Here is a 24,935-nt window from a genome sequence, read left to right on the forward strand (position 1 = left end):
CTCATCCGAGCGCCGGTCCCGGGGCGGGCGGCAGGGCGGGGAGGCCGCCGGGGCGTGCGCGGGGAGCGCGGCGAGGGGCGGCGGTGCCGCATCCCTCTGGCCAGGCCCGGGCCCGGCGAGCCGGGCGGGCGGCGGAGGGGCCCGCGGGCGGCCCGGCCGCGCCAACCCTTCCCCCGCCGCCGCCTCCGCCCCGCGCCGGCCGCGCCCGCCCGCATGACGGAGAAGGAAAAAAAAAACCCCTCGGGCGCTCCCCCCGCCGCCTCCTCCCCGCGGCAAGCGCGGCCCGGCCCGGCCCCTTCTGGCGGCCACCGGCGGAGGCGGAGGCCGGGCCGGGGCCCCGCCAGCCCCGCACACACCTCGGCGTCGCGGCCCTTGTTCTTGAAGCTCTTGATGCGGTGGCTGTCCAGGCCGGCGGCGGCGTTCTCGGCCATGGCGGGTTCCGGCGGCGGCTCCGGCGGCTGCGGCGAGGCGGCTCCGCTCCGGCAGCTCCCGGCGGCGGCTCGCGTGAGGGGCGGAGGGACGCGGCGCGCGCTCCGTGACGAGCGCGCGGGGGGAGCGGGGGAAGCGGCGGGGGGGGGGTGGAGCGCTGGCGCGTGCGCGCCGTTGCTGAGTGACTGGGGACGGGGGGGGGGGGGGGGAGGGGGGGGGCCGCGAGCGCACGTGACGCGGCGGGCGGGCGGGCACCGCCCAATCGCGGCGCGGTATCGCAGCCATGGCCCCACCTCCTCGTCCCTGGCCCCGCCCCTCGCCGCTCGGCCCCGCGCGGCATTCTGGGGCTTGTAGTCCCGGCGGGACCGGCAGCCCCGCACGTGGAGCGGCCGCACCGGGCGCGGGGTTCCGGCGCGACGGCGGCTCCGTGGTGCTTCGGGAGACCGCCCTCGGTCCTGCTGCTTGTACAGAGCCACAGAACCACAGAACAGGTAAGGCTGGAAGGGACCACGGTGGGTCAGCTTATCCAACCGCCCTGCTCAGCCAGCCTTGTCCCAGAGCACATGGCACAGGATTTGCATCCAGATGGTTCTTGAATATCTCCTGCGAATGAGACTCCACAACCTCTCTGGGCAGTCTGTTCCAGTCCACGATCACCTGCACAGGAAAGAAGTTCAGGTGGAGTTTGCAGTGCATCTGTTTCAGCCTGTTACCTCTTGTCCTCTCCTTGCCTGTCCCTTGGCACCACCAAGCAGAGCCTGGCTCCATCCTCTTGACACCCCTCCCTTCAAATACCTGCAGACATTGTTGAGGTCCTCTCTCAGTCATCTCTTCTCAAGGCTGAACAGGCTTGACTCCTTCAGCCATTCCTTGTAAGAGGGATGCTCCAGTCCCTTAATCCTCTTTATAGCCTTTTTCTGGACTCATTCCAGGAGCTCCATGTCTCACTAGTACCGGGGACACAGCACTCCAGATGTGGCCTTATCGGGGCTGACTGGAGGGGCAGGATCACCTCCCTTGACCTGCTGGCAGTGCTCTTCCTGATGCATCCCAGAGTTGTGTTGGCCTTGGCCACAAGAGCACACTGCTGGCTCGGGGACATACGGTCCTACGCTCCTCTGTGAGCTCTGACAGCACAGCTGTGGTGGACTCAGAGTGGGCTCTGAGCCCCCACGCCCCTGTTAGCTGCCTCTACAAACACACTCTGCAGTGACCCTGCTGGGATGGCTCACGCACAAAGCGACCTCAGGCAGCTCTGCCAGCCAAGGGTGTGTTGGGAGTCCCTTTTCCACCTCCCTTTGCTCCCAATGACTGCACTAACATTTTGCCATGTGCCGCCTGGGAAACGCTGCACAACAAGAACCTAAAATATCCAGGTGTTTTGAGAAGTCCTGTGTCCCCTCTGGTGAGCCTGCTGTGCAGACAATCCCTGGCTGGAAAAAGGAAATCCAAAGCTTTGCCAACATGGCCTTCATGTAACATGTGCACATGGCATAATGCAGAACACCAAGGGTCTCTGCCAGCCCAGCAAATCATCCCCAGACTGTCAGATTTACTGCACCATCACTCCTCAAGTGGTTAGTGCAGCTGTGGGCATGGTTGGACAGGCTGCAAACAGACTCAGATCAATGGCAGCCTGAGCACAGCAGCTTGGGTCAAACACAGGGCCTCCAAGTCACACCTGGAATTTCCAGGCTAGAAAAGAGGATGTGTGTGGGTGATGTAGTTGTAGACAGTGGCAAGCATTGATCTAACACTTTTCATAATGCAGAGTGTTATTTCTTTGGAAGTGAAGTATACAAGAAAACCAAGATCCCAAAATAACGAAAACATGTAATGTTCAAATTTAGCTCCTCTTATACCACATCAGGTTCTGCAACAGACCCTTATATCTATATATAAGCTTTTCACAGACCTCTTTCTCTCTCAGAGACTCTCCCTCTAATTGACAGCTCAGCTTTTTAATTGCCTTCCCCCAAACCCTCTTCATATCATTCAAATGGCTTGAACTTGTAACTCGCAGTTCTGGCAAAACAAGGCTTGCAGCCTGATGGAGATGAGTAAAAATCTTGAAGACTAATGCTTTTCTTCACTGTCATTCAGCTGCCTGCCAAATGTTCTTATCTGAGGGATCAATATAGCATTTCCATCCCTCTCGTTTCCAAGTAGTTTCAGCTCCCAATGCACATTCCTTCAAGCCTTTTCCCATCAGCTTTATCTGGCTGTGCTGCACCATTGTTGCTAGCAATGGAAGAGAAGAAGGAGCCAGAAGCCTGTAAAGCCCAAATGGCATGACCAATGTGTCCAGTGTTTGCCAAGATCACTAATGTCAGAGATGGTTTCTAGGCTCTGGCACTTGCTCTTTTGGAGGAAAATTGTCTCCGGATGTCCAGCTGTCTTCAAGAGGGTTGCTAAAGCAGATCCAGCAGCTGAGAACTTTGTTTCACCCACCAAGGAAGGTAGCCATAGCTGCCAGCTGTGCCTTGCTTGGGCCTGGTAGGACTTTAGAGCAATGCCACTAATATTCCTTCTAGGCAGGGGTGTTGCAGTTGTCCTCTGGAGGAGTTGCTCACTCGTACCACAAACAAAAGAGTGTTGTTGTTCAGCACTACCCACTAAAATCTGAGAGGTGAAAGGAAAACTGGCAACTAAAAAATCGAGTGTCTCCAGACTGGGACAACCTCTACCCATTCCACTAGGTAGGATTTATAGATTCAATAGTCTTTTCTTTCCCATTCCTTCCTATCCATGATACAATCCTTTCAGAGTTTCAATAGCGCAATTTCATTAGTCTTAGTAGACATTCAGGAACTGAACACCTCTTAGACAGAGCTACATGGAAGTTTGCTTGGTTTTACTGCCTGAATAAAGCTTCTTGGTGGAGCTCTTGACTTGATAATTAAGGTTGCTTGTAATCAGAGAGACAACATTTTGATGCAATTAAGCAAACACCACTTTTTGGCACTGCGATTAACAGACACTACTAAAACACAAGTACTTTGCTACTTTGAAAATAGAACAAACCATGTGGTTCAGGTTGGCCATTCTTCCTCACCATATGAGTTTTGTATCAATGTGTTCTTGTTGCCAAGACCTGCAAGATACATGTCAGGGCCACAAGCACATTAATAGGATTTCCTGATCCTGAGCAGCCTCCACACACTCCATTTCAGCTCCCTGCCCCAGCAATGCTGCAGTGGTGCCAGTCTCCAGCTCCACTGCAGTGCTAGCCTGCATATGCAAGCTGATGTCCTGGCTGGGCTGAAGTGGGCCCCTGGGTGATGGGAAAGGGTAAAAGGGAGCAAAAGGGGGTGATTAGGGCCAGTGAGGTCTGTGGGTGTCTTCAGTACCCTGACAACATAAACTTTGTAGCTTAAAGAGCTATGGGGAAGAAAGATCTTTCATAATTCAAAGATAGTAAGATCTTTTTGAGTGTCCCATTACTGAACAGGGTTGAGTAGTGCTTGTTTCTCGGATGACCTGATGGTTTCAGCAAAACTGAATGAACCCAGGATGTGATATTGCCATGTTTTGGGAAGTGCATGTGATCAGCTAAAGAGTCCAGCCTGCAGTTCCAGAGTTAGAGGTTTTCAGTCAGTGATTTTGTCTGTATCCACCAGTCAATACAGCTGCAAGAAAACCAGCATGTAAAGGAAATTTAATGACTCTGAGTCATGTTCTTGCTGGCAATCCCTCCTAGAAGGACTGGGGAGATTTAGATGCAGTGCTTTAAGGTGCAGTCCCACCCTGCTAATGGATGTTAGAAGGCGAGGCAGGAGAGACAAATAAAACATGTGTCAGCTCCTCAGTCTCTGTTCATAGCCATGAACAAAAACCTGTGGGGTGGAGGAGGTGTGGATGGTTCCCCAGTAGAGTAGTGGGGTGGCTGGCAAGTTGGTATCATCTTAAACCACTGCTGCTGACATGTCTACAAACCAGTCTGTACTGTAAAATCATGCATGCAACTTGTAATCACAGAAAAGTATAAGGTTTGCTACTTAAGCTTAATCTGTCACCTACCTAAACCACTCATGGGTCTTGCTTCCCCATCTGAAAATGAGATACCTAAGCATTTCTGTTTCGAGATGCATGACAGCTGTAACCACATGTTACCATTGGCACAGCAGAGTGAGAGAAAGTCTTTTTTCCTACAAAATTTGCTGTTGCTCGTGTGCTCTCTAACTCTCAGCAGACATTAACTTTCATGCCTTGCTTTCCATCATCTGTTAGAGACAATGTGACTGGTGCAGGCTCAGACACTTGCATGGCTGGGGTCCCTGTCCTGATCATCTATAGCCTCTCCCCACTGAATGTACAGCTCTACAACTGGCTGAGCAGCATCTCATTGGGTGTTGCTCTCTTACAAAAAGGGGTGAGTAAAGAATAAAGTAAACTACTAAAGCAATGCCTTTGACATTCATTTTCCGTTAAGGTACCTGTGTTGTTTCGATGGGATCATTAATACATGTTTGCAGTTCTCTCCATCACTGAAGTAAAAAATTTGTCTTCATAGGAAAAGGGTCATGTTTTTACCTCATCATAACTAATGCTTAGTAATGAATGTAAGGTAAATACTGGTAAAGACTCCAGCTTTGTCAAGAGCTGCCAGGAAATGTCTTGTGAGCTGAGAAGTAACCTGCACTGAAGAGAAGCCCATGGTAAGTTGCTGTGTACAAGTATCCACACCCCCAGGTCTGGAAATCCCTAACCTGAAAGTGTTTGAAAGCTGGGAAAGTGCTGGGGGTAGCATCACTTTTTTTTTGTTCTTATGCTTTTCTTAATACATCCATTTACTGATGACTGTTGGAGATACAATACTGAATTAGACAGGCTTTTGGTCTGACCCACAATAATCCTTATATTCACAGCAGAAAGTCAATGCTCAGTGAACCATGTTGGTATGAATCTGACATCTGAATACTCTCAGAGTACAGTGCAATCCTCCAGTAGGTTATGGGTGTCACCTGGATGTCCTGTTGCTGCTTTGTCCCTTTCATGCCAGGGTCTGGGTTCTCCAGTCACCCATCCTGGATGCAGCTTACCTTGTGCCAGACTCTAGTCTGCGTTGAAAACAGCTGCTTTTTTGGAAGAAAACTCCAGCCATAGGTTAGGATGGTGCACAGAAGGAAACCCTCTCTGGCTGCAGTGAGGCTATGCACTTCATCAAATTGGCTGTCTAGTGTCCTTTCCCAGTCTTTCAACGGTGTCTCATCAGACCTGACAGTCTGAAATACCTCTCTGCAGTGGTGCATCTTATCCTGCTATGGGCAGCACAGCCAATGGCACTTTGCAAAAACAAGCATCTCCAGTGGGCTGTCAGGAGATGTGTGGACTGGTATAGGGCTCAGGGAAAGGAGAACCCTGCTTAGTATATCTGTGCCACGACCAGTCCCAGGGAGCCATCCTTTCTGATGGGAGAAGTCACTTCTGTGAGGCAACAAAAAGAGCTGGTGAAGGAGCCGGTGTGAGGCTGGCTTTGGAAGAAGCAGTGAACAGCCCAGGGTCAGGATTTATAAATGCCTCATTATCTGCAGATGAGGAACAGAAGCATTGAGGGAGCAGCTGGCTAGTCTGCTAGAATTTCCAGAATCTGGGGGACATTGTTAGTGAAAGAGGAACCATAAAACCTCTAGCTGTTCATAGGCCCTCTGTGTTCTGTCTGAGCCAAGTTGATATCTCGGCCTCTTTGTCACACTTTGACTGGGAGAATGAGGTTCTGCTCCTTCTGATTCAGAGCATCACTTTCCTTCTCTGCTGTTCTCACAGGAAATCCCACAGTAAGTATGCAATAGTTCCTCATCTTCTGCTGTGTTCCACTGTCAGGCAGCTCCACACAAGAGCTGGTGAGCTGGTGTTAAGGGTCACAGTAAGATGGGCCTGGAGTAGGGGCTTCATGGACAAGGACCTGCTGCTATGGTACCCAAGCAAGAAGAGCTTGGTTGGGTGATGGTAGTTGAGGTCAGTCAATAGGCCAGTCACCAGACAAGACCATAGTGACCAGGAAGGTCCCAGGTCATGTCCAGTTCCAGACTGGTGAGTTATATAGCAGGCACAGGGATAGCTGCAATGTAGCTCAGGCAAAGATCAAGGGCAAGAGCCCTACTTAAAAGCAGTCCCTGAGATAAGGGGAGTGAGTCCCTGCCAAGGTTTCTGACAGCTTGTTCTCAAACAGCTCTTTGATTCAAGGCCAGGCAGCTGCACTGTCAAAGCTGGCCTTGGGCCCAGGCAGCCCAAGCCACAGCAGGAGGGGGATGTTCTCAGGGCCCAGGCACCCACCTGGAGCTGAAGACATCCCTTTTTCCTGATGCTGGAGCTCCAGGCAGCCACAGAACTGGACAGTTATGGAGACTTAGACCAGCTTTCCCAAATTTAGGATGGTTGATGATCAGGAGCCAGAATGTCATCCTGCCCAGAGGATCCAAGTAGAGCTCCTGAGATACCGTTTGAAGAGCCTTGGATCCACCAGCCTCTAGGCTTTGGCCTTGGGACCCAGGAGGCTGGGCTGGGCTGAGCTGGGCTGTGCCAAAACCAGCAAAACCTCGTGGGCTCACTGTTTTTTCTGATTGGAATGACTCTGGGCAGTCTTCACAGCCTAGAACCTTTGGCACAGGCAGGCTGGAGATGCACTAGTTGCAATCCAGTCACAGGTCCAGGAAATCCCTGGGACAGGCAATGCTGCACCAGAAGGAGACATCAAAGGAATGCAGTTTACAGAAAACATCCCTAAGGACCTGGTAGCTACTGTCTGCAGGATGGCTCTCTTATTTTATATTTCAAAGTGGGTAATTCAATTGGCATAATTGAGAGTTATGTCTTACTGTCATGGCCCTGCACCTGCAGGCCCTGCTACAATGGTCTCCCATGAGAAGTGATGGCCACTAGTGTCAGAATCCATGTCTTTTTCCATGTGTTGTCCTATTCCTTGCCTCACTTCATCCTCTAGGCAAAAGGGCTCCTCAAAGTCCTCTGCAAGCTGTGAAGACTGTGCAAGGTGGTTGAGGGAAAGCCTGTCTTTGGAGCCCTGAGATTCACATCAACTACTCAAAGCCTCTGTCCTCCATCCTGCAAGAGTTGTGGGTCTAGTTGGAGGTTTACTGTGCTCCTTCTATGAGAAGATGGTCATCGGGATCACGGAGACACAACCATGGAGCAGCCAGAGTGCATATTTCAGCCTGTATACTCCAGCATGAGGAGAATCCACTGTCACAAACCATCTGGCCTTACCTTGAAGACTGTGAGTGAGCTTGAAGCAGCTCTCTGTTCTGATCCTCATGAGCATCACTTGCAGCAGGGTGATGGTGTTGCACATTTCTGTATGGTCACATTGTGTGCACAAGGTGAACAATGCGGAGCTGGGTGTGCTGTCCAGGCCTGGCGTTGGTGAGGTTCAGCACGGGACAGGCAGCTCTGCTGTCACAGCCCACTCCTGACAGCTGGCAGGACACATGCCCATGGCCTGTCTTCCCCAGAGGAATTGAAGCTTCTGCAAACCAGCCTGCACACCCACCTCAGGGCTACAGTTGGACTATGAAACGCAGGAGAGCCCTGGTTGGCTCTGGTGGGTCTCCCAAAGACAACCTAGACAGAACAACCTCATTTTAGTGAACACTTGTGGTGTCTCTGGAGTGCTGGTAGACTGCCAGGTCAGGTCTCAGCTTGTAAACTCCCTTGAGCTGACAACCCTGAGCAATGAGAGGTTTCGTAGGAACATAGAATATCCTGAATTGGAAGGGACCCACAAGGATTATCGAGTTCAACTCCTGGCCCTGCACATCAGACAACCTCTTGTATTTTGGCAGCATGAGGGAAGAAGATGGCTTCCTTCTTGTAGACTCTGGTTTGGTGCCATTGGAACTTCTGGAATAACCTAACTGCAGGTTTGGAGCTCTGTAGTTGGAGTGACCTTCATCAGCTCCAAATCAATAATAAAAAGCTGTAGTAACAGTTTTCTAAACATGATGGTACTGGGACACTGATGTTAGGAAGAGGTAATGAATGATACATATTAACTGACAAATGAATGGGAAATGGTGGTTTGGTCAACCATAGTCAGATGTGTTAAATATATGGCAACTTACGTCCAAGAGTCCTCGAAGCGCTAGCTGATGCCATTGTAAAACCTTGATGATTTTTGAGCTGTCTTGGGGTTCTGGAGAGGTTCCAGATGACTGGAAGCTTACAAACCTGATTTCCTTTTATGACAAAGTAACCCACTTAGTTGAGCAAGGGAAGCCAGAGGAAGTAATCTCTTTGGATTTCAGTAAAGCTTTCAATACTGTCTCTCACAGGATCCTTCTGGACAGAAGGTCCAGCACACAGCTGGATAAACACATCATGTAGTGGGTGAACAATTGGCTCACAGGGCGAGCACAGAGGGTAATAGTGAATGGGGTGACATCAGACTGGTGACCTGTCACTACTGGGATTCCACAGGGCTCCATATTGGGCCCTGTGCTCTTCAACATCTTCATAAATGACTTGGACACAGGACTGGAAGGGACACTCAGCAAGTCTGCAGACAGCACAAAACTGGGAGGAGCTGTTGACTCCCCTGAAGGCAGGGAGGCCCTGCAGAGAGAGCTCGACAAATAGGCAGGATGGGCAATCATCAGTCATATGAAGTTCAATGAGGGAAAGTGCTGGATCCTGCACCTGAGATGGGGCAACCCTGGATGTATTGACAGACTGGGGAATGAGATGGTGGAGAGCAGTGCCATGGAAAGGGGTCTGGGGGTCCTGCTGGATGGCAAGTTGAATATGAGTCAGCAGTGCCCTGGCAGCCAGGAGGGCCAACCGTGTCCTGGGGGGCATCAGGCACAGCATCACCAGCCAGTCGAGGGAGGGGATTGTCCCGCTCTGCTCTGCATTGGGGCAGCCTCACCTTGAATATTGTGTGCAGTTTGGGGCATTGCAATATAAGAAAGATACTAAGCTCTTAGAGAGTGTTCAAAGGAGGGCAGTGAAGATGGTGAAGGGCCTTGAAGGGAAGCCATACGAGGAGTGGCTGAGGGCACTTGGTCTGTTCAGCCTGGAGAAGAGGAGACTGAGGGGAGACCTAATTGCAGTTACAACTTCCTCATGAGGGGAAAAGGAGGGGCAAGCACTGATGTCTTCTCTGTGGTGACCAGTGATAGGACCCGAGGGAATGGCCTGAAGTTGTGTCAGAGGAGGTTTAGATTACCTATTAGAAAAAGGTGATTGAACACAGGAACAGGCTCCCCAGAGATGTGGTCACAGCACCAAGCCTGTCAGTTCAAGAAGTGTTTGGATGATACTCTCAGGCACATGGTGTGACTCTTGGGGATGGTCCTGTGCAGGGATAAGTGTTGAACCCACTGATCCTTGTGAGTCCCTTCCAACTCAGCGTATTCTGTGATTCTGAGCACAGATTACCATCTGTATTGGGTTACCATGGCAAAGTTTCAGTAGCAGGGGGCTACATGAGAAGCTGGGAGAAGCTTCCCCCATATCAGAGAGAGACAATGCCAGATGGCTCCAAGATGGATCTGCCAATGGCCAAGGCTGATGCCAGCAGTGATGGTGGAAGCATCTCTGGGATAACAGATTTAAGAAGGGGGAAAAAGTCCTGGGAAACTGCAGCTGGAGAGCAGAATGAGAATATATGAGAGGAACAACTCTGCGCACACCAAGGTCAGTAAAAAGGAGGGGGAGGAGGTGCTCTAGACATTGGAACAGATTCCTGTGCAGCCTGTGGTTGCAGACCGTGGTGAGGCAGGCTATGCCACTGCAGTCCATGGAGGAGCAGGAAGGAGGCTGTGACCCTGTGGGAAGCCCATGCTGGAGGACACTTCTGGCAGGAGTTGTGAATCTGTGCACTTGTGATCCCATGGGGACCAGTGTTGGAGCAGCCTGTTCCTGAAGGACTGCACCCCATGGAGGGGACCCACACTGAAGCAGTTCATGAAGAGCTGCAGCCTGCAGGAAGGACTCACATTGGTGGAGGATTGTCTCCCATGGGAGGGACCCCATGCTGGTGCATGGGAAGAATGTGAGGAGTCCTCCCCCTGAGGAGGAAGGAGCTGCAAAGACAACATGTGATGAACTGACTGCAGCTTCTATTCCCCATCCCCCTGTGTTACTGGTGAGGGAAAGATAAGGAAATTCAGGACTGAAATTGAGCCTGGAAAAAATGGTGGGGTGTGGAGAAGTTGTTTTAGGATTTGGTTTTATTTCTCATTACCCTGCTCTGGTTTTATTTGCCATAAATTAATTTGCCTGAGTTGAATCTGTTCTGTCCATGATAGTAACTGGTGAGTGATCTCTTCCTATCCTTAACTCAACCGATGAGCCTTTGTCCTATTTTTCTCTCCCTATCCTGCTGAGAAGGGAGAGTGATAGAGTGACTTGGTGGGCACCTGTTTTCCAGCCAGGGTCAACCCACCACACTATCACAAAGCATGATGACCCTTTTCAGATACTGGTACATGTTAGCAATACACTTTTTCTGCTAAGCACAGTTGATGAGAGCTGAAGACTTACATCTGCACTGCAGAAAAAAGGCATTTTTTTGACAGAAGTATCTCAAAAGTGGAATTACAGTGACACCAAAGCCTTCACTAGATCTGATTTCACTGAAAGAATTTTTTTTGTGTAAGCAAAGACAATTTAATGAAAATAATTATGACAAACAGTGCAAACATTTACTGAGGTGCATCTGAGGGTCTTCTAGTTCCATTGCCCCCACCTCTTACCCTTTGATCCCAGCAACATAACATGCATTTGCACTCTGTGTGTGTGTTGTGCAACCAGTGCCTCCCTGCACCCACCCCAAGCAGGCTGCTTGTGTCCCTGGTTAATGCAACTCTGATTACAGCATCCTTAGAAAGGCGGATTTTCTTTCGTGTTCTCATATCCAAGTATTAACCTGCTCTGACATCGCTTCATTTGCCAGAGCTGATAGCACAGCTTGAGATCGCTTCACTGCAGAGATTACGCAGAGGCAGATTCCAGTAACTTCTGTTCTGCAAAACAAGTTCTAGTTTCTACTCCAGTGTAAGTTTTTATATATATTTGTATTTATTCCCTCTCTCTGTATAATAGCTTGTCTTCTTGCAAAGATAAGAAAGTCATAGATGCAGTTCTGTGTGAATTTGGAACAAGAGACACTTCCTTTGTGTGCCTTGATGGAAGAAAATTCAGCTGTAGTTTTGATTCTGGTACCAACACAGACCCACGACAGCTGATTACTGCCACCATCTCCTGCTCCTTTGAGGAGACGTTTTGCGTATTTAAAACCTGAAAATACATTTGGTAGCAGGCTATTATGAACAATATCTAATATCCTTGTTTTGGTAACTACAATTTTTAAGAAGTTACCAAAGTGGCGAGTCTCTGTGCTTACACATTGAAGCTGCTTTCACATGATTATTGGCAGAAATGGCAATTTTATTTTAAAACCTCCTGTGATCTGATCTCAGGATCTATTTGGATCCTCAGTCCCCATGGCAATAGCTTCTCAAATCCTGAAAATAACAATGTGCACAGCTATTTTGACTGAATAAACCAGATGCCATGTATGCATAAGGCTCAGCATAAGGGTGTGTGCCTGCAGGGAGAGGGCTTTGTTTCAGTCATGAAAGTAAATAGCTATTTTCCAAGTGCACATAGAGATCTGCTGTACTTGCTCAGATGTGTCACGTGAGCGAGGGACATTCTTACATTGTCACTTTGTAAAGCAGGCCTGCATTCACCCTTTTGAATGGCTTTCTAATGATACCTGGTGTGGTGCACCAGGACCCACTAGGCATCCCTCTTCCCAGTGCAAAGATGCTGAAATGCTGCCACAGAAGAGAAGAAAATGTATTCTAGCTTCATTTTGTATTTTCATGTGTACCCCAGTTGGACTGGAGCTGTTAATCAAGATGGGAAGCCTTGTGAGTTGTTTTGGTTAAGAATAGAAATTTGTTTTCATCTTTGTTGCTGCCTTAAGTGTTTGAAGATAATGTTCAATGAAGGAAGAGTTTCTTTACTCACAGCTCTCTGCCATTCTCATGGGCGTTGATGCTGTTCTTTGATGGTGCTCGAGGACTGTGCCTGGGTGGATCTCTTCCTACAGGTCAGCAAGTACCTCATGGACCTTCTCTCCTGGTTGCCCAAGTCTGCATCACTCCTGGAGCCTGTCTCATTCCTACAGAGGAATGCCCAGGAGCTGTCAGACACCAAGTCCATCAGGAAGCTGGGAACCATTTACCATCAGTGCTCCCCTATTGGCTGGTGTTGAACTGCTCACAGCCTCACCCAGGTTGTTGTGTGGAGACAGCTGGACCTGCACAAAGATTTATTCACAAGGTCTGTAGGTGGTGACATGCATTGACTTCAATGGTGTAATAGCTGCTTTTTGGGAAAGATGAAAAAGTAAGAGGGGAGAAACAAAAGGGAAGGGAAATCTCACCCCTGTGACCAGCTGGGAGGAGAAGGAACAAGAGGTCTCCAGACGAGTGTCCTCCCCTAAGCATCCTCTCTGATGACATCTGTCACCTCTTTGCAGACAAATTTCCCATGGTAAGTATATGAGGGTTTGGGGAGTTTTTTGACCCACTCAAACCCACTGTTGGTTGGACTCAATGACCTTAGTTGTCTTTTCCAATCTAAATAATTCTATGACTCTCTAAATGATTATATGATTATATGATTTTCTCCGGTTCTCTAATGTAAGCTAAGAGCAACAGCCCAGGAATAGGAAAATAGATGGGAAAGTGTTGAGTGCTTTCTTACAGAAAATGGCCATGTGAGCAATCCAGACTGTATGGACTCTGTGAGATTGAAGCAGCTACCAGCGAAGAATAAACACAGGCACAGCTGCTGCTGAGTGGTAAAGAAGAAATCACTCCCTAGGAGTTCCCAGCAACTCCCCAGACTTTCACACAAGAACTCCTGAAAGTTTCTCACAGAACTCTTGAGATTCACCTGGGAATTGTTAGGATGTTTTATCAAAACACTGGACTTGTGAGATATGGATTATAAGCAATGAAAAATGTTGCTTTATGGTATGACAATGAATGTAGCCAATTAGCACATAGCTTTGACCCTATATAAACTGACTGAAGTGTACCAATAAGTGGTATTTTCCCTAAAATCATAATGGTTCATTGTGTGATGCCCTTTGATCCTCCGCAAAATATTTTTGCTGTAGGAAAGGAAGGTGTTTCTCACACTGGTGTCCACCACTTCTCATGGGAGGCTATCATAACAAGGTTTGCAGGTCCAGGGCCTTGTCAGTAAGACAAAACACACATGGGTTGATAAGGGAAAACAACTGACCGGAGGCTTAAGAAAACCCAGCAGCATGGCAGGGAGACATGGAACAGTGAGTAGTCTGCGAAGGCCCAGACAGGAGCTCTTCATGTCACACAGGTTGAGGTACTTCAAGCTCTGCATGACACAGAACAAAGATGTGGCATGGCTGAGAAGCACACACAGCTGAGAAACATTCCCAGTTGGAGCTGTACAACTCTAAATTGTCTCTTTTCATTACCACAACCAGCAGAGCGGGTGATGACAGTGACTTGCTACAATGACATCTCTCCAGCTGCAAGTGAGCTTGTTCAAATGCAAGTGTCTGCAGCCCCTTGCTTGACTCTCCCAGGCCAGCTGGCACAAGGGTATCTCAATGCATCCCATGGGTTTTGGATGAGGTGACTGAGGCCCCACGGCTCACTAGCCAGAATGGGGCAATGCCTGGTTCTGCACTGGACTTGCCAGGACCCTGCTGGAAGAAATTGGGGTCCATTAACTCCAAGCTTGGCATGGGACATCTGGCAGCAGCTGCGACACATCCCTGCAGCTGACTGCAATTCCTGTCCCCAGCATTCACCAATGGATGCTGTCATTCTGGGCAAGAACAGCCAACCCACTGGTGAAACAGCCTCAGCAACTGCTGTTTTCCAACAGTGGAAATTGAACTAAGCCATTCCTGAGTTTGGCTTTGTCTTCAGAGTGAGCCCAGGATGGAATTTTCAGCTTTTCTTCACCAATGCAAGGAAAAGGGAAAATTAAGGTGCAAGCAAGGGAAGAAAAAGTCAAGGCACAACAAAGCAGAAGAAAGAACAAGGCAAGGCAAGGACAAGGCAAGGCAAAGCAAAAGAAGAGATGGCAAACTAAGGAAAGACAAGGCAAGGCAGGGGAAGGCAAGGGAACAGAAAAAGCAGGCAGTAGCAAGAAAAGGCAGGAAAATAATAGGGGAGGGGAAAGGAGAGGGGAGGGAGGATGGAAGGGAGGGAGGGAAGGGAGGGAAGGAAGGGAAGGGAAGGGAAGGGAAAGCAGGGAGGGAGGGGAAGGGAAGGGGAGGGAAGGGGAGGGAAGGGGAGGGAAGGGAAGGGAAGGGAAGGGAGGAAGGAAGGAAGGAAGGAAGGAAGGAAGGAAGGAAGGAAGGAAGGAAGGAAGGAAGGAAGGAAGGAAGGAAGGAAGGAAGGAAGGAAGGAAGGAAGGAAGGAAGGAAGGAAGGAAGGAAGGAAGGAAGGAAGGAAGGAAGGAAGGAAGGAAGGAAGGAAGGAAGGAAGGAAGGAAGGAAGGAAGGAAGGAAGGAAGGAAGGAAGGAAGGAAGGAAGGAAGGAAGGAAGGAAGGAAGGAAGGAAGGAAGGAAGGAAGGAACACTGTAGTTCCTACTTCACTGCTTGTCTCAAACTGCAGGGGATTTAAAGTGCAGCCTCAAGCAGCACGAGTGTTGGTAGTGATCTATGTAAGCTAAAGCATGATGATGGCAGAGGAAGAATAAAAAGTGTGAGTGTGGAGTAATTGGGAGGGCAGGGAGCTTTTTGTAAGCATTTGTTTGCAGACAGTTTTATGATGATTCAACACAGTTGATGTAAAATCTGGCTGAGTTGAACTGGGTGTCGGCCAGCCTGGTGTGGCTACTAAAATCTAGCTGAAATTGGTATTTTATACCGATTTTGTTAGTTCAGGGGAAGGGTGCTGCTTTTTGGCCTGGAATCCCTTCTGCCAGCCCCATCAACGGAGACTAGTTCTGCTGCCCGAGGTCCCATGCCATGGGGTTTGGCAGTATGGGCAGTTGGCAGGCTGGTCATGAGAGGGAGGGAGGTGTTTGTGGGTTTTTTAATTTTCCCCAGGCTGTTTTTCCTGCCCTCAGCTAGCTACTATGTGAGAAACCACCAGAGCCTCCCACAAATGCTCCAGCAAACCTGCAGCAACACGAACTCTGTATTTCCCCAGCTGCCAAGGTAAAGACAAGCAGTGAGGAAAAACAACAGTGCTAAACCCCAAAACCCTGCAAGTCTTCATCCACTCTGAAAGATGGTAGTGACAGGGGCCTCCGTCTGGAGGGACTCCTGGGTGGGTTGCCCTCAGAGAGCCCCTCTGCAGACACACATTCTTCTCCTGCCCCTCAGACAGCCCTGCTCCCTTCATGAAGCGCTGAGCTGCTGTCCTCCTCCGCTCCACTCATCGCGGCTTCCCTTGTCAGCACTCAGCAAGCTGATACTGAAACAAGAGGGAGGCCAAGTGGGAGAGAAACTGAAAGCCTCCCTCCTGGCTATGGGGAATTCCTTCCCTGGCAGAAAATCCGTGCCAGGTCTGCCAAAGTCTCTGCCAGATTTCTCTTCTTCCAGGTAATAAGCGAGAGTTCAGTAATTATGTCAGTGCCACAGATTTTAATTTTTTTAAACAATGTTGCATAGAGCATACTTAGTGAATCCCTGTTGCTGCTCTGTTGGTGTGAAAGGAATAGGGCTTCCTTGTGTTTGAAGAGATAACAGTGCTCCGGGCTACAAAAGATAACTGTGCTTTTTAATTTAATCTTACAGCCATGACAGCAGTGCAGGGGGTCTCTACTCCAAATATGCTCAACCTGCATTGACTGATGGCTGTAATATCTGAAATCTGGTGGGTTGCTTTGGGGAAAGTGCCAGAATAAGCATCTTTTACTTACTGCAGAGGCTCAAAAGGCTGAGTCGCAGTTAGATGTGTGTATCTGGTTTGGTAGCTAATACATTTGGGGTTCTGTTCAGAATTTCATAATTTGCTGTGGTGGTTTGCTAACAATTACAGTTATATTTTTGAGTTGTATCAAACACTGGGAATATGTCCTGGGGCCTTGAAGCTGGAGGGGAAATCCTTGTGGATTATGAGGAGGAAAGAAGACAATTCACTCTTTGCCTTGCGTTATATTTAACTTCTACCTTTAACAGTTAAGGCAGAAAGTACAAGATTTCTGTGCAGATTGTTATGAACCTGTATGGGTAGAGAGAGAGTGAAACAATACATTTTGTAAATCTAGTAGAATTGCAATGCAGGAAGACAAATGCAACTATTAAATCTTCACCTCTTGGATATATTTGACTAATATTTACACATTATTTCGAGCTATAGTTTTTGGAAGTTACTTATAGTGTTAAGATATCAATAAATCCCTCATAGTGAAAATTATTTAGCATTTACATTTCAGTTCATTCCCCAAAAGGATGCCAAGGAGTGAAACAATGAATCAGAGGGCAGATGTCTTTCATCCACTCTCCTTAATTGCTGCCCAGGTTGCGTTTCTGGCAGGTTGGCAGGAGACATCTGCAAAGGGCAGTCACAGTGATGAAAGATGCCAGAGTAATGGGCACATGAAACACCAGCAGCAACCTGGATAACTGTCACAAACTTAGGTCCAAACCTGTCTATTGCAGCAGTAATTTCCCAAGATGCCAGCGCTGTCCATGGCTCTGGGAATGGCTCTTTAACTCATCTGTGAGAAGCCAAAAATTGGGCAAGAGACCCACAGCAGATGCCTTCTGCTAATGAAGCAGGGTCCAGAAGATGGACTGCTTTAAACTTAACCTAGCTGTTGCCTTTCTTTTCCTACCTACCCTTCAAAATAATGTGTAATGCCGTGTCAGTCCCGTGCTGAGTGGTGCCCCATGGGTTTTAACTACAGTTTGTCCTTGAAGGCACAGTCTGCTCTGCTCCATGATCTGCCATGAACTTGGTGACACCTTTTTTTCTCACCTCAACAGACCTCACACACTTGACGTTCTCATCTATAGTATTTGTTTGCAGGATTCAGCAAACTCATGCCTTGCTCCTACAAATCTCTACTTGAGCAGCAGGGAGCCAACACAGCAGAGGGCAAAGAATCCAATTAGGAATCAAGTAATTAATTTTCCAGCATCTTCATTTGTCTTTAGATTTAGCAGGCACAAGTCTTGTAAAGGGTATTGATGACCAGTTTTATTGCACCAGGTGTCTTCATGGTGAGTTTGGCTGGCATGAGGGTTTTTTTTGACCACTCTGATGGGTCCCCACAGCAATTTTCTCCAGGAAACATGGGAATGGCTTTGCCACTATACTACTGTTACTTTTCCCTTGCCTTTCTTCTTTTCTTTCTTTCTTCCAACTTCTCCTTGAAATGTTAGAGTTTATATATAAGAAATCACACTCTATGATGTAAAAATGCCTGATCTTGACGCAGCTTACCCAGATCAGAGCAGATTTAAGGCAAATCATAAGAGCATCCCCTCTGCTTTTGGTATATTGATTTAAACTGGGGAAAAAGCATGAAGATGAGAGATTAAATTGACTCTTTTAACTATTGCAAGCCTGCCTGAGCAAGGAGTGTGGGTGGTATAGGCTGTGCCCATCTTCTACATCCTCTTATCATAGATGCACATACTCTGGGGTCAAAGATTTTTTAAATATCCTCGACCCAGCAGAAAAGCAGGTATAAAATATGAAATTATTGGCCATGAATCATAAATTCATTATTTAAGGAGAAGACAGCGACCTTGGAAGTTGCTGAGGGATGCAAGTCATCCTCTTAAAATCATTTGTGGCTCTTGGCGCAACACAGAATGAAAAGGTTAAATGAGCAGCGACGCTTGTTGAATTATATGCCAAAGTGGTTTCGCAACAGTGTGACTGTTTCAGTGAGCCGAGTGTCTCCTGGTGACAGACACTGCAAACTGCTGACAACGTCGGATTTTAGGTGGGTTTACAAGGAAGGCATTAGAAGACAAGACTTGTTTCTGATGCACAGCAAACATCAGTGTGTCTGGGAAAGAAAACTGAGGAAAGCTACTGCATTATTGTGCCTCTTATTTGGGTGACAAAAAAATGAGGTTATACAAAAATCACATAATTTTACCATAGTTTGATAAATATGCTATCTCTTATCTTCAGTAAGCTGAGAACTTGTGGTTTACCCAAAAGAAAAGGACCCTCTCCAGCTTTCCACACTGCCATGGATTAACGTCCTTCCTCGGATGCTGCTCTAAAAAGCATTGCCTCCTCCTCTGAAGTTTTCTCCCCATGAGCACTGATGTCTTGCCTGTGAACCTCACAGGTCACCAGGCAGGACATGAACCATGAAGCCCATCCCAAGTCTCCAGCAAGGTCATCCCACTGCTGGAAGGGAGACCATGGCCTGGGCTATATCTCTGCTTGCATGTACCTGTCAGCTGCCTGGATAACCTTATCAGCCCAGAGCTGTGTAATGTGTTTCCTTGATGGATCATTCTATAAAATCACCAAGAGATCCTCAGGCAACCTGACACCTGTTACTGGCTGGAGGAGCAGATACTGCTTTGGAAGGCAACTTGGCAGGGGAAGGAAGGGTATTTTTCACCCACATTTTTTTTTCTCTCCCTGATCACAAGCAGGTTATTTGACAGTTGTTTAAACTGGCTAGAGAGTAATGGTTTTTCTTTCAAGTAAACTAAAGTTGAAATGAAAGAAAACTGTAAAATCTTAAGGCTGTAGGGTAGAAGGGAGGAGAGGGCAAGGCTGTGTAAAATTACACTCTCTGAGAAAGTCACAGGGATTTAACTGCTTACAATCCCATTAAGTCTTGCTCTGAAGAAAGCAAATCTGGTTTAAGTTGAAGGAGGGTCTCCGAAGCCTCCGCCATCGCAGGGAGCCTGGAGCAACTCCTGCTTGGCTGATACCTACAGGGGTCACCCAGTACTTGCTGGGGTGGCAGGTACTGCCCTGTTCTACACTGTTTGTTCCCATGGCTGCTCCCTCCATCCTGTCCCACTCATAGTTATTCAGATGCAATAAAGCATTGCCCCAGAGCTGGAAACCTCCACCCTGAGGATTTACAGTGCTGTCTGTCCCCTCCAGTGTGCCAGGGATGAGGGCCAACCCTCTGGCAGCCAGTTTTGGGCCAACACAGTGGCCTGGGATGTATCATGTTGGCTGTGAGGTGCCACAGGACCGTTCCCAAAGGCCCTGCTGTGGCCTGCTACAAAGAGAGACAATGGACAGAGCTCAAGTCTTATGGGAAAACATGGATACCCTGCAATGATGTGCTGGGTCCTGCCAGGTCATGAGACGCTGGGTTGGGTGAGCTCCGACAGGTTTGTGCAGGTATGAGGAGCATCACAGCAGTGTGCAGGGCTCTGTATTTCACACCAAGAGCCAACTGGCCCCAGGCAAGGTGTTGGGCCGTGGAGCCACAGGTTAATCCCTTGCAGGAGCTGAGAACACACAAGAAATTTGGGAAGCTGAAAACTGAACTCAAGTGACATCAGTTGTGCCAAAGAACTGTAGTCAGACCCATTTCTTTAACAACACATTAAAGTGCTCATTTCATCTGAGGAAGTAAAATCTCTTCAAGCCTGGATAAGCTAACATCAATCCATCAATTCTGGAGTGTTGGATTTCATGACTGTTTGCTATTTTACTTTAAAATTTTTAAAATAACCAGGTAGGAAGTTATTCGTATTTTTTAACATCCCAATTGAAGGAACACAGTATGTTTGTACTGATAGAGTTGTAGTTTAGACTATTAGTTAATTCTTTCTCAATATTAACATTCCAAGAAGCAAAACAAATATCAAGACAAAAATCAAAAAGGCTGAGTGAAAAATATTTACACTATTGTTTGCCATAGGATAGTCTTTGAATGCCCATCACCATCCTTATTATTATGCTTATTATTATTAGTGATTAGTTGTTCAATGTTCATCTTCATGAATGCCCAGAGCTTATTTCTCAGACTTCCCTTTCACAATTGATATATCCTGAGGAGTTAATTGCTGTGAAATTGAGTTCCAGGTGATGCATAGAAATTTTAGACAATATGGAAATTGATTTCAAAATTCACAAGGGATAAAGATAAAAAATTGCAGAGTGGGCAAATCATGATAAGACACTTTTGTTAGTATTTTACTATGACTTTCTGTTCTGGACAGAGTATAGACTCAAGACATCCTCGTTAGTATGCCTGCATGCTTCAGAAAACAGAAATTGCAGAACACTTCTATTTTGATTCTTACATTTTCCTCTCTCACTCTCTCTTTAGGGGCTTCATCTGTTAACTCTAGCAGCATTAGGACAGGAAGGCTAGGTTAGCACAGCTGGCTGCCCTCACAAGGCTCAAACTGAAGGTAAAACCCTTCTTAGATACCTGGATTTATTTTTGGCTCTCACCACTCAACATTTTTTTCTGATTTAACACAGGTGAACACATAGCATCACAAAATTGTTTATGTTGGAAAAGACCTCTAAGATCATTGAGTCCAACTGTTAATCCAGCACTGCCAAATCCCTAAATCATGTCCTTAAGTGCCACATCTACATGTATTTACGTACCACCAGGGAGGGAGACTCAACCACTCCTCTGTGCAGCCTGTTCCAATGCTTGACAATGTTTCTGTGAAGAAGTTTTTCCTAAAATCTATCCTGAAGCAACTAGAGGCCATTTCTTCTTGTCCTTCAGTAGTTCCTTGGGATAAGGGGCCATCCCCCACCTGGCTAAAACCCCCCTTTCAGGCAGTTGTAGAGAGCAGTGAGGTCCCTCCTGAGCATCCTGTTCTCCAGGCTAAACACTCCCAGATCTCTCAGCTGCTCCTCATAAGACTTGTGCTCCAGACTCTTCACCAGCTCCATGACTTTTCTCTGGACAGGCCCCAGCACCTCAACATCTGTCTTGTACACAGAAATCAGGGTGTGGCATCACTAATGCTGAGTATGGGGGGATGATCACTGGCCTGGTCCTACTGGCCACTCTATACAGGCCATTGGCTTCCTTGGCCACCTGAGCACACTGCTGGATCATGTTCAGCTGCTGTTGACCAGCAAATCCAAGTCCTTTTCCACTGGACAGCTTTCCAGCCACTCTTCCCCCAGCCTGTAGCACTCCGTGGGGTTGTTGTGGCCACCATGTAGGACCTAATATTTGGCCTTGTTGAACCTCACACAGTTGTCCTCAGCCTGTCAATCCAGCCTGTCCAGATCCCTCTGCAGAGCCATCCTGCTCTCCAGCACTCTCACTCCCCTTGATGTTCTCTGCAAACTGACTGAGGGTGCACTTAATCCTCTCATCCAGACCATTAGTAGAGTATTAAACCAGACTGGCCCCAGTACTGAACCTTGGGGAATACCACTAGTGACCAACCAGGTGTAACTTCATTCACCACTCTTGGGGTCTGGCCATCCAGACAGGTTTTTTACTCTGCAAAGAGTGCACTTGTTCAAGCCATGAGTAGTCAGTTTATCCAGGATAATACTGCAGGAAACAGTGCAAGATGCTTTACTAAAGCCCAGACAGACAACATCCACAGCCTTTCCCTCATCCACTACGCAGGTCACCCTGTAATAGAAGGAGATCATGTTGGTCAAGCAGGACCTGTCTTTCATAAACCCATGCTGGCTGGGCCTGATCCCCTGATTGTCCTGTATGTGCCACATGATGACACTCAAGATGATGTGATGCATGGCCTTCCCTGCCACTGAGGTCAAAGTGAAAGGCCTGTAGTTCTCATCATGGTCCTTCCAGCCCTTCTTTTAGATGAGTGTCACATTTGCAAGCCTCTACTCAACTGGGACTTTTCAGGTTTGCCAGAACTGCTGATGAATGATAGGTGAGGACTTCCACTAGCTCCCTCAGTACCCTTGGGTGGATTCCATGGTCAGCTGCAATGCCACACACAGTCCCAAGTCCCTTCAGAGTCCCATAGCAACCAGTCATTTTGCAGTGGACAGTACATTTTGGGGTGCACCACATCGAGGTGCACCAGAGGAGGATTTAGTGGCTGTGGTTAGCTCAGCATACAGTTTGTGAGCCTAAATCCAGAGCTATGAACCTCAAAATCCCGTGCAAGCTGCTGTTTAAGCTTGGAGAGGGTTCAGACTTTGGGATATGGCATCAATGCTTTTCACATGTAGAAAGCAGAAGCATCAAGAGCCAGTGATGTGCAGCCCAGCCAAGCCCATGCTCTTCTTGGCCATATATGAAAACCCTAGTCTGAAAAATGCCTTATTTGAGCTAAAAACCGTGACTCAAGTACATTTGCCACAATGTATCTTTATAAATGTAAATATATGAACACAGTATGGAAGTATAGATTTGTGTTTGTTCTTACGTAGTACTAATAAATGTTTCATATAAAATGTTCTACATGCATATATAGATTTATATACTCAATATAAATTTTGCTTATATAGACACATTATATAATGAAATATATATTTGTTTATGGTACATTTTGTATTTTATGCACCTAGTGTTGCATTCTCCTTTCAGTCGTGGGTGGAGAGACTTTGACGCTGGGACAGATTCATCTTTGAAGCACGGTGTGCAGAAAGGCAAGACACAACCCAGCTCTGATTGGTTTAGTCCGCCCTTAGTGATGCTCCAAATTCCTCCTGAACGTATCATTTTAAGGTTTCAACAGGAGAGATGCAGAGGTTTGTGGAAGATGAGGGGGCCAGCTCTCTGCAGAAGGGACTGATGGCTGTGCAGTGTGTTCCTGGGAGAAGGAGATAAGGGAGAAATGGTGAGTCTGCATGTTCGTGGGGTGGCCCAGGAGCTGGAGGTACAGACATTCATAGGAGAGGAGAAAGTGAGGGAAGATGACAAAGGAGATTGGAGCATGCTGAATCTTGTGGATTCCTGGCACTGCAGCCCATCTGTCATAGGATGTTGTGAGTGCAGGGAACTTCGTGCCAAGGGGGAATGGTTATGCAAGGTCTGGGGCTGCTTGGAGATGACCAGTGTGCTCCTCCTGATACCTGGAAACCCAGATTCCTTCTGGGTCAGGTCAGTGCCCCCAAAGCAACAGACAGATGTTACTTTTGTTCTGAATCAGAACAGAGGGAGAAAAACCATTAAAAACCTGAAGTACTTGTGACAAGCCCCATCTTCTTACAAGGGAAAGGGGGAATCACCCCAAAGCAATACCTTCCTGATGGGAAGTATGCAGTGGTGGTGCCTGTGTAAGGGGTTAAGCTCTGCCCTCGGCAGCACATCCTCATCCTGCTCAATCACAGACCCCATATGGGGTCTGCCCCTGGGCAGAGCAGAGCCAGGAACAGCTGGATCAGGTTCTGGAGAGCCCACCTGAGCTGTGCTGCTGTGAGCAGAGGGAAGCCATCTGGCTGGGACGGAGGAAGAGAGCCGTGGCTGGTGAGCCACGTGCGAGGTTCCCGTTTGTCATGCAGAAGCTTGCCTGTGCAGAGCTGTTTAGCAGGGCTCTGCCGTGCTTGGAGGGAAAGAGCAATTATCTCCCCTGTCAGAGCGTTCTCAGGTTTATGTATTATCCCCACGCTTTCCCCTAAACAAGCTTTCAATACAGAAATTGCAAAGCTGCAGAGATTCTCTGCAATTAGGGGAGAAGACATCCCTCTTTCAGCTAACACAAGAAAAAGAGCTGAATGAAACCCTGCATTGTCAATGTGCTTCAGCTTAGTCAGTGGGGAGGGTAATAAACAAGGCAGACTTGGTTGGGATAAAAAAAGCGTTGAGTATGGTGAGATTATGAAACAATAGGTACTGATAGAGAGGCAGCACAGAGCCAGCCGCAGAGCAGAAGCTTTACTGAATGCCTGGGTTTGAATGAATCCTAATGATAATCACGGGCTACATGGCAATTTGTTTAAATAACGTGCCTCCTGCTTCCTCCCAGCCTGGCAGAATGAGTCCGTACATGCTTATTGCCTCATTTTGAAGAGAAACCTCCTCTCTGTGTGGCAATATTATATATTTAATTTTTGCTGTTTATTTACTCTGCCCTTCTTCAAGCCTTTTGCTGTCTATGAAGGCATCTGCTGCTGTTGTTTGGTATTTCAAACAAAGGTGTTTGCATGGAAGCCCTGAAACAGTTACAGGGAATCTCTCAAGGAAAAATGGGCAGGACTGGTCAGGTTTCTGGAGGGAAGAGGAGTTGTTGAGCCAACCTACAGATCGTAGGTGAGAACCCCACACCACAAGTCCTCTGAACTTTGTCAGGGGTTGGAGCAAGCTGCAGCTTGGCCCTCTCGAGTGTCCTGCTCCTTTCCAAATAAAAAACTGGTGTGAAGATTCGAAGCACACCCAGGAATGTATCACTTGAGATTAACATCAACTGTGTTCGCTGGGCACGACAGGCTGGCATGCTTATGGTTTATCAGAGAGCAACCACAATAACAACAACAACAACAATAACAATATTATTATTATTAATAATAATAAATAATAATAATAGTAGTAATAACTGAATGGCATTTTAGCAAGATTCCTCACTGCTTATGTGCCATTTCATTGCTGAAGCAAAGCAGACTGCCATGCA

The 24,935-nt window shown here is 47.7% G+C and overlaps 1 protein-coding gene across 1 annotated transcript in view; it reads right to left on the minus strand.

Annotated features, from left to right (window-relative positions):
- KPNA3 (karyopherin subunit alpha 3) overlaps positions 1-551 on the minus strand; it is a 51,114-nt gene extending 50,563 nt beyond the window's left edge. Inside the window, exon 1 of the mRNA XM_071551544.1 lies at positions 357-551. Within this exon, the coding sequence (XP_071407645.1) occupies positions 357-431 (75 nt within the window). The 5' untranslated portion in view covers positions 432-551. The remainder of the gene's footprint in view (positions 1-356) is intronic.
- Between the last annotated feature and the right edge of the window lie 24,384 nt (positions 552-24,935).

This window comes from Pithys albifrons, chromosome 1 (genome assembly GCF_047495875.1).
Source record: "Pithys albifrons albifrons isolate INPA30051 chromosome 1, PitAlb_v1, whole genome shotgun sequence".
NCBI lineage: Eukaryota > Metazoa > Chordata > Aves > Passeriformes > Thamnophilidae > Pithys > Pithys albifrons.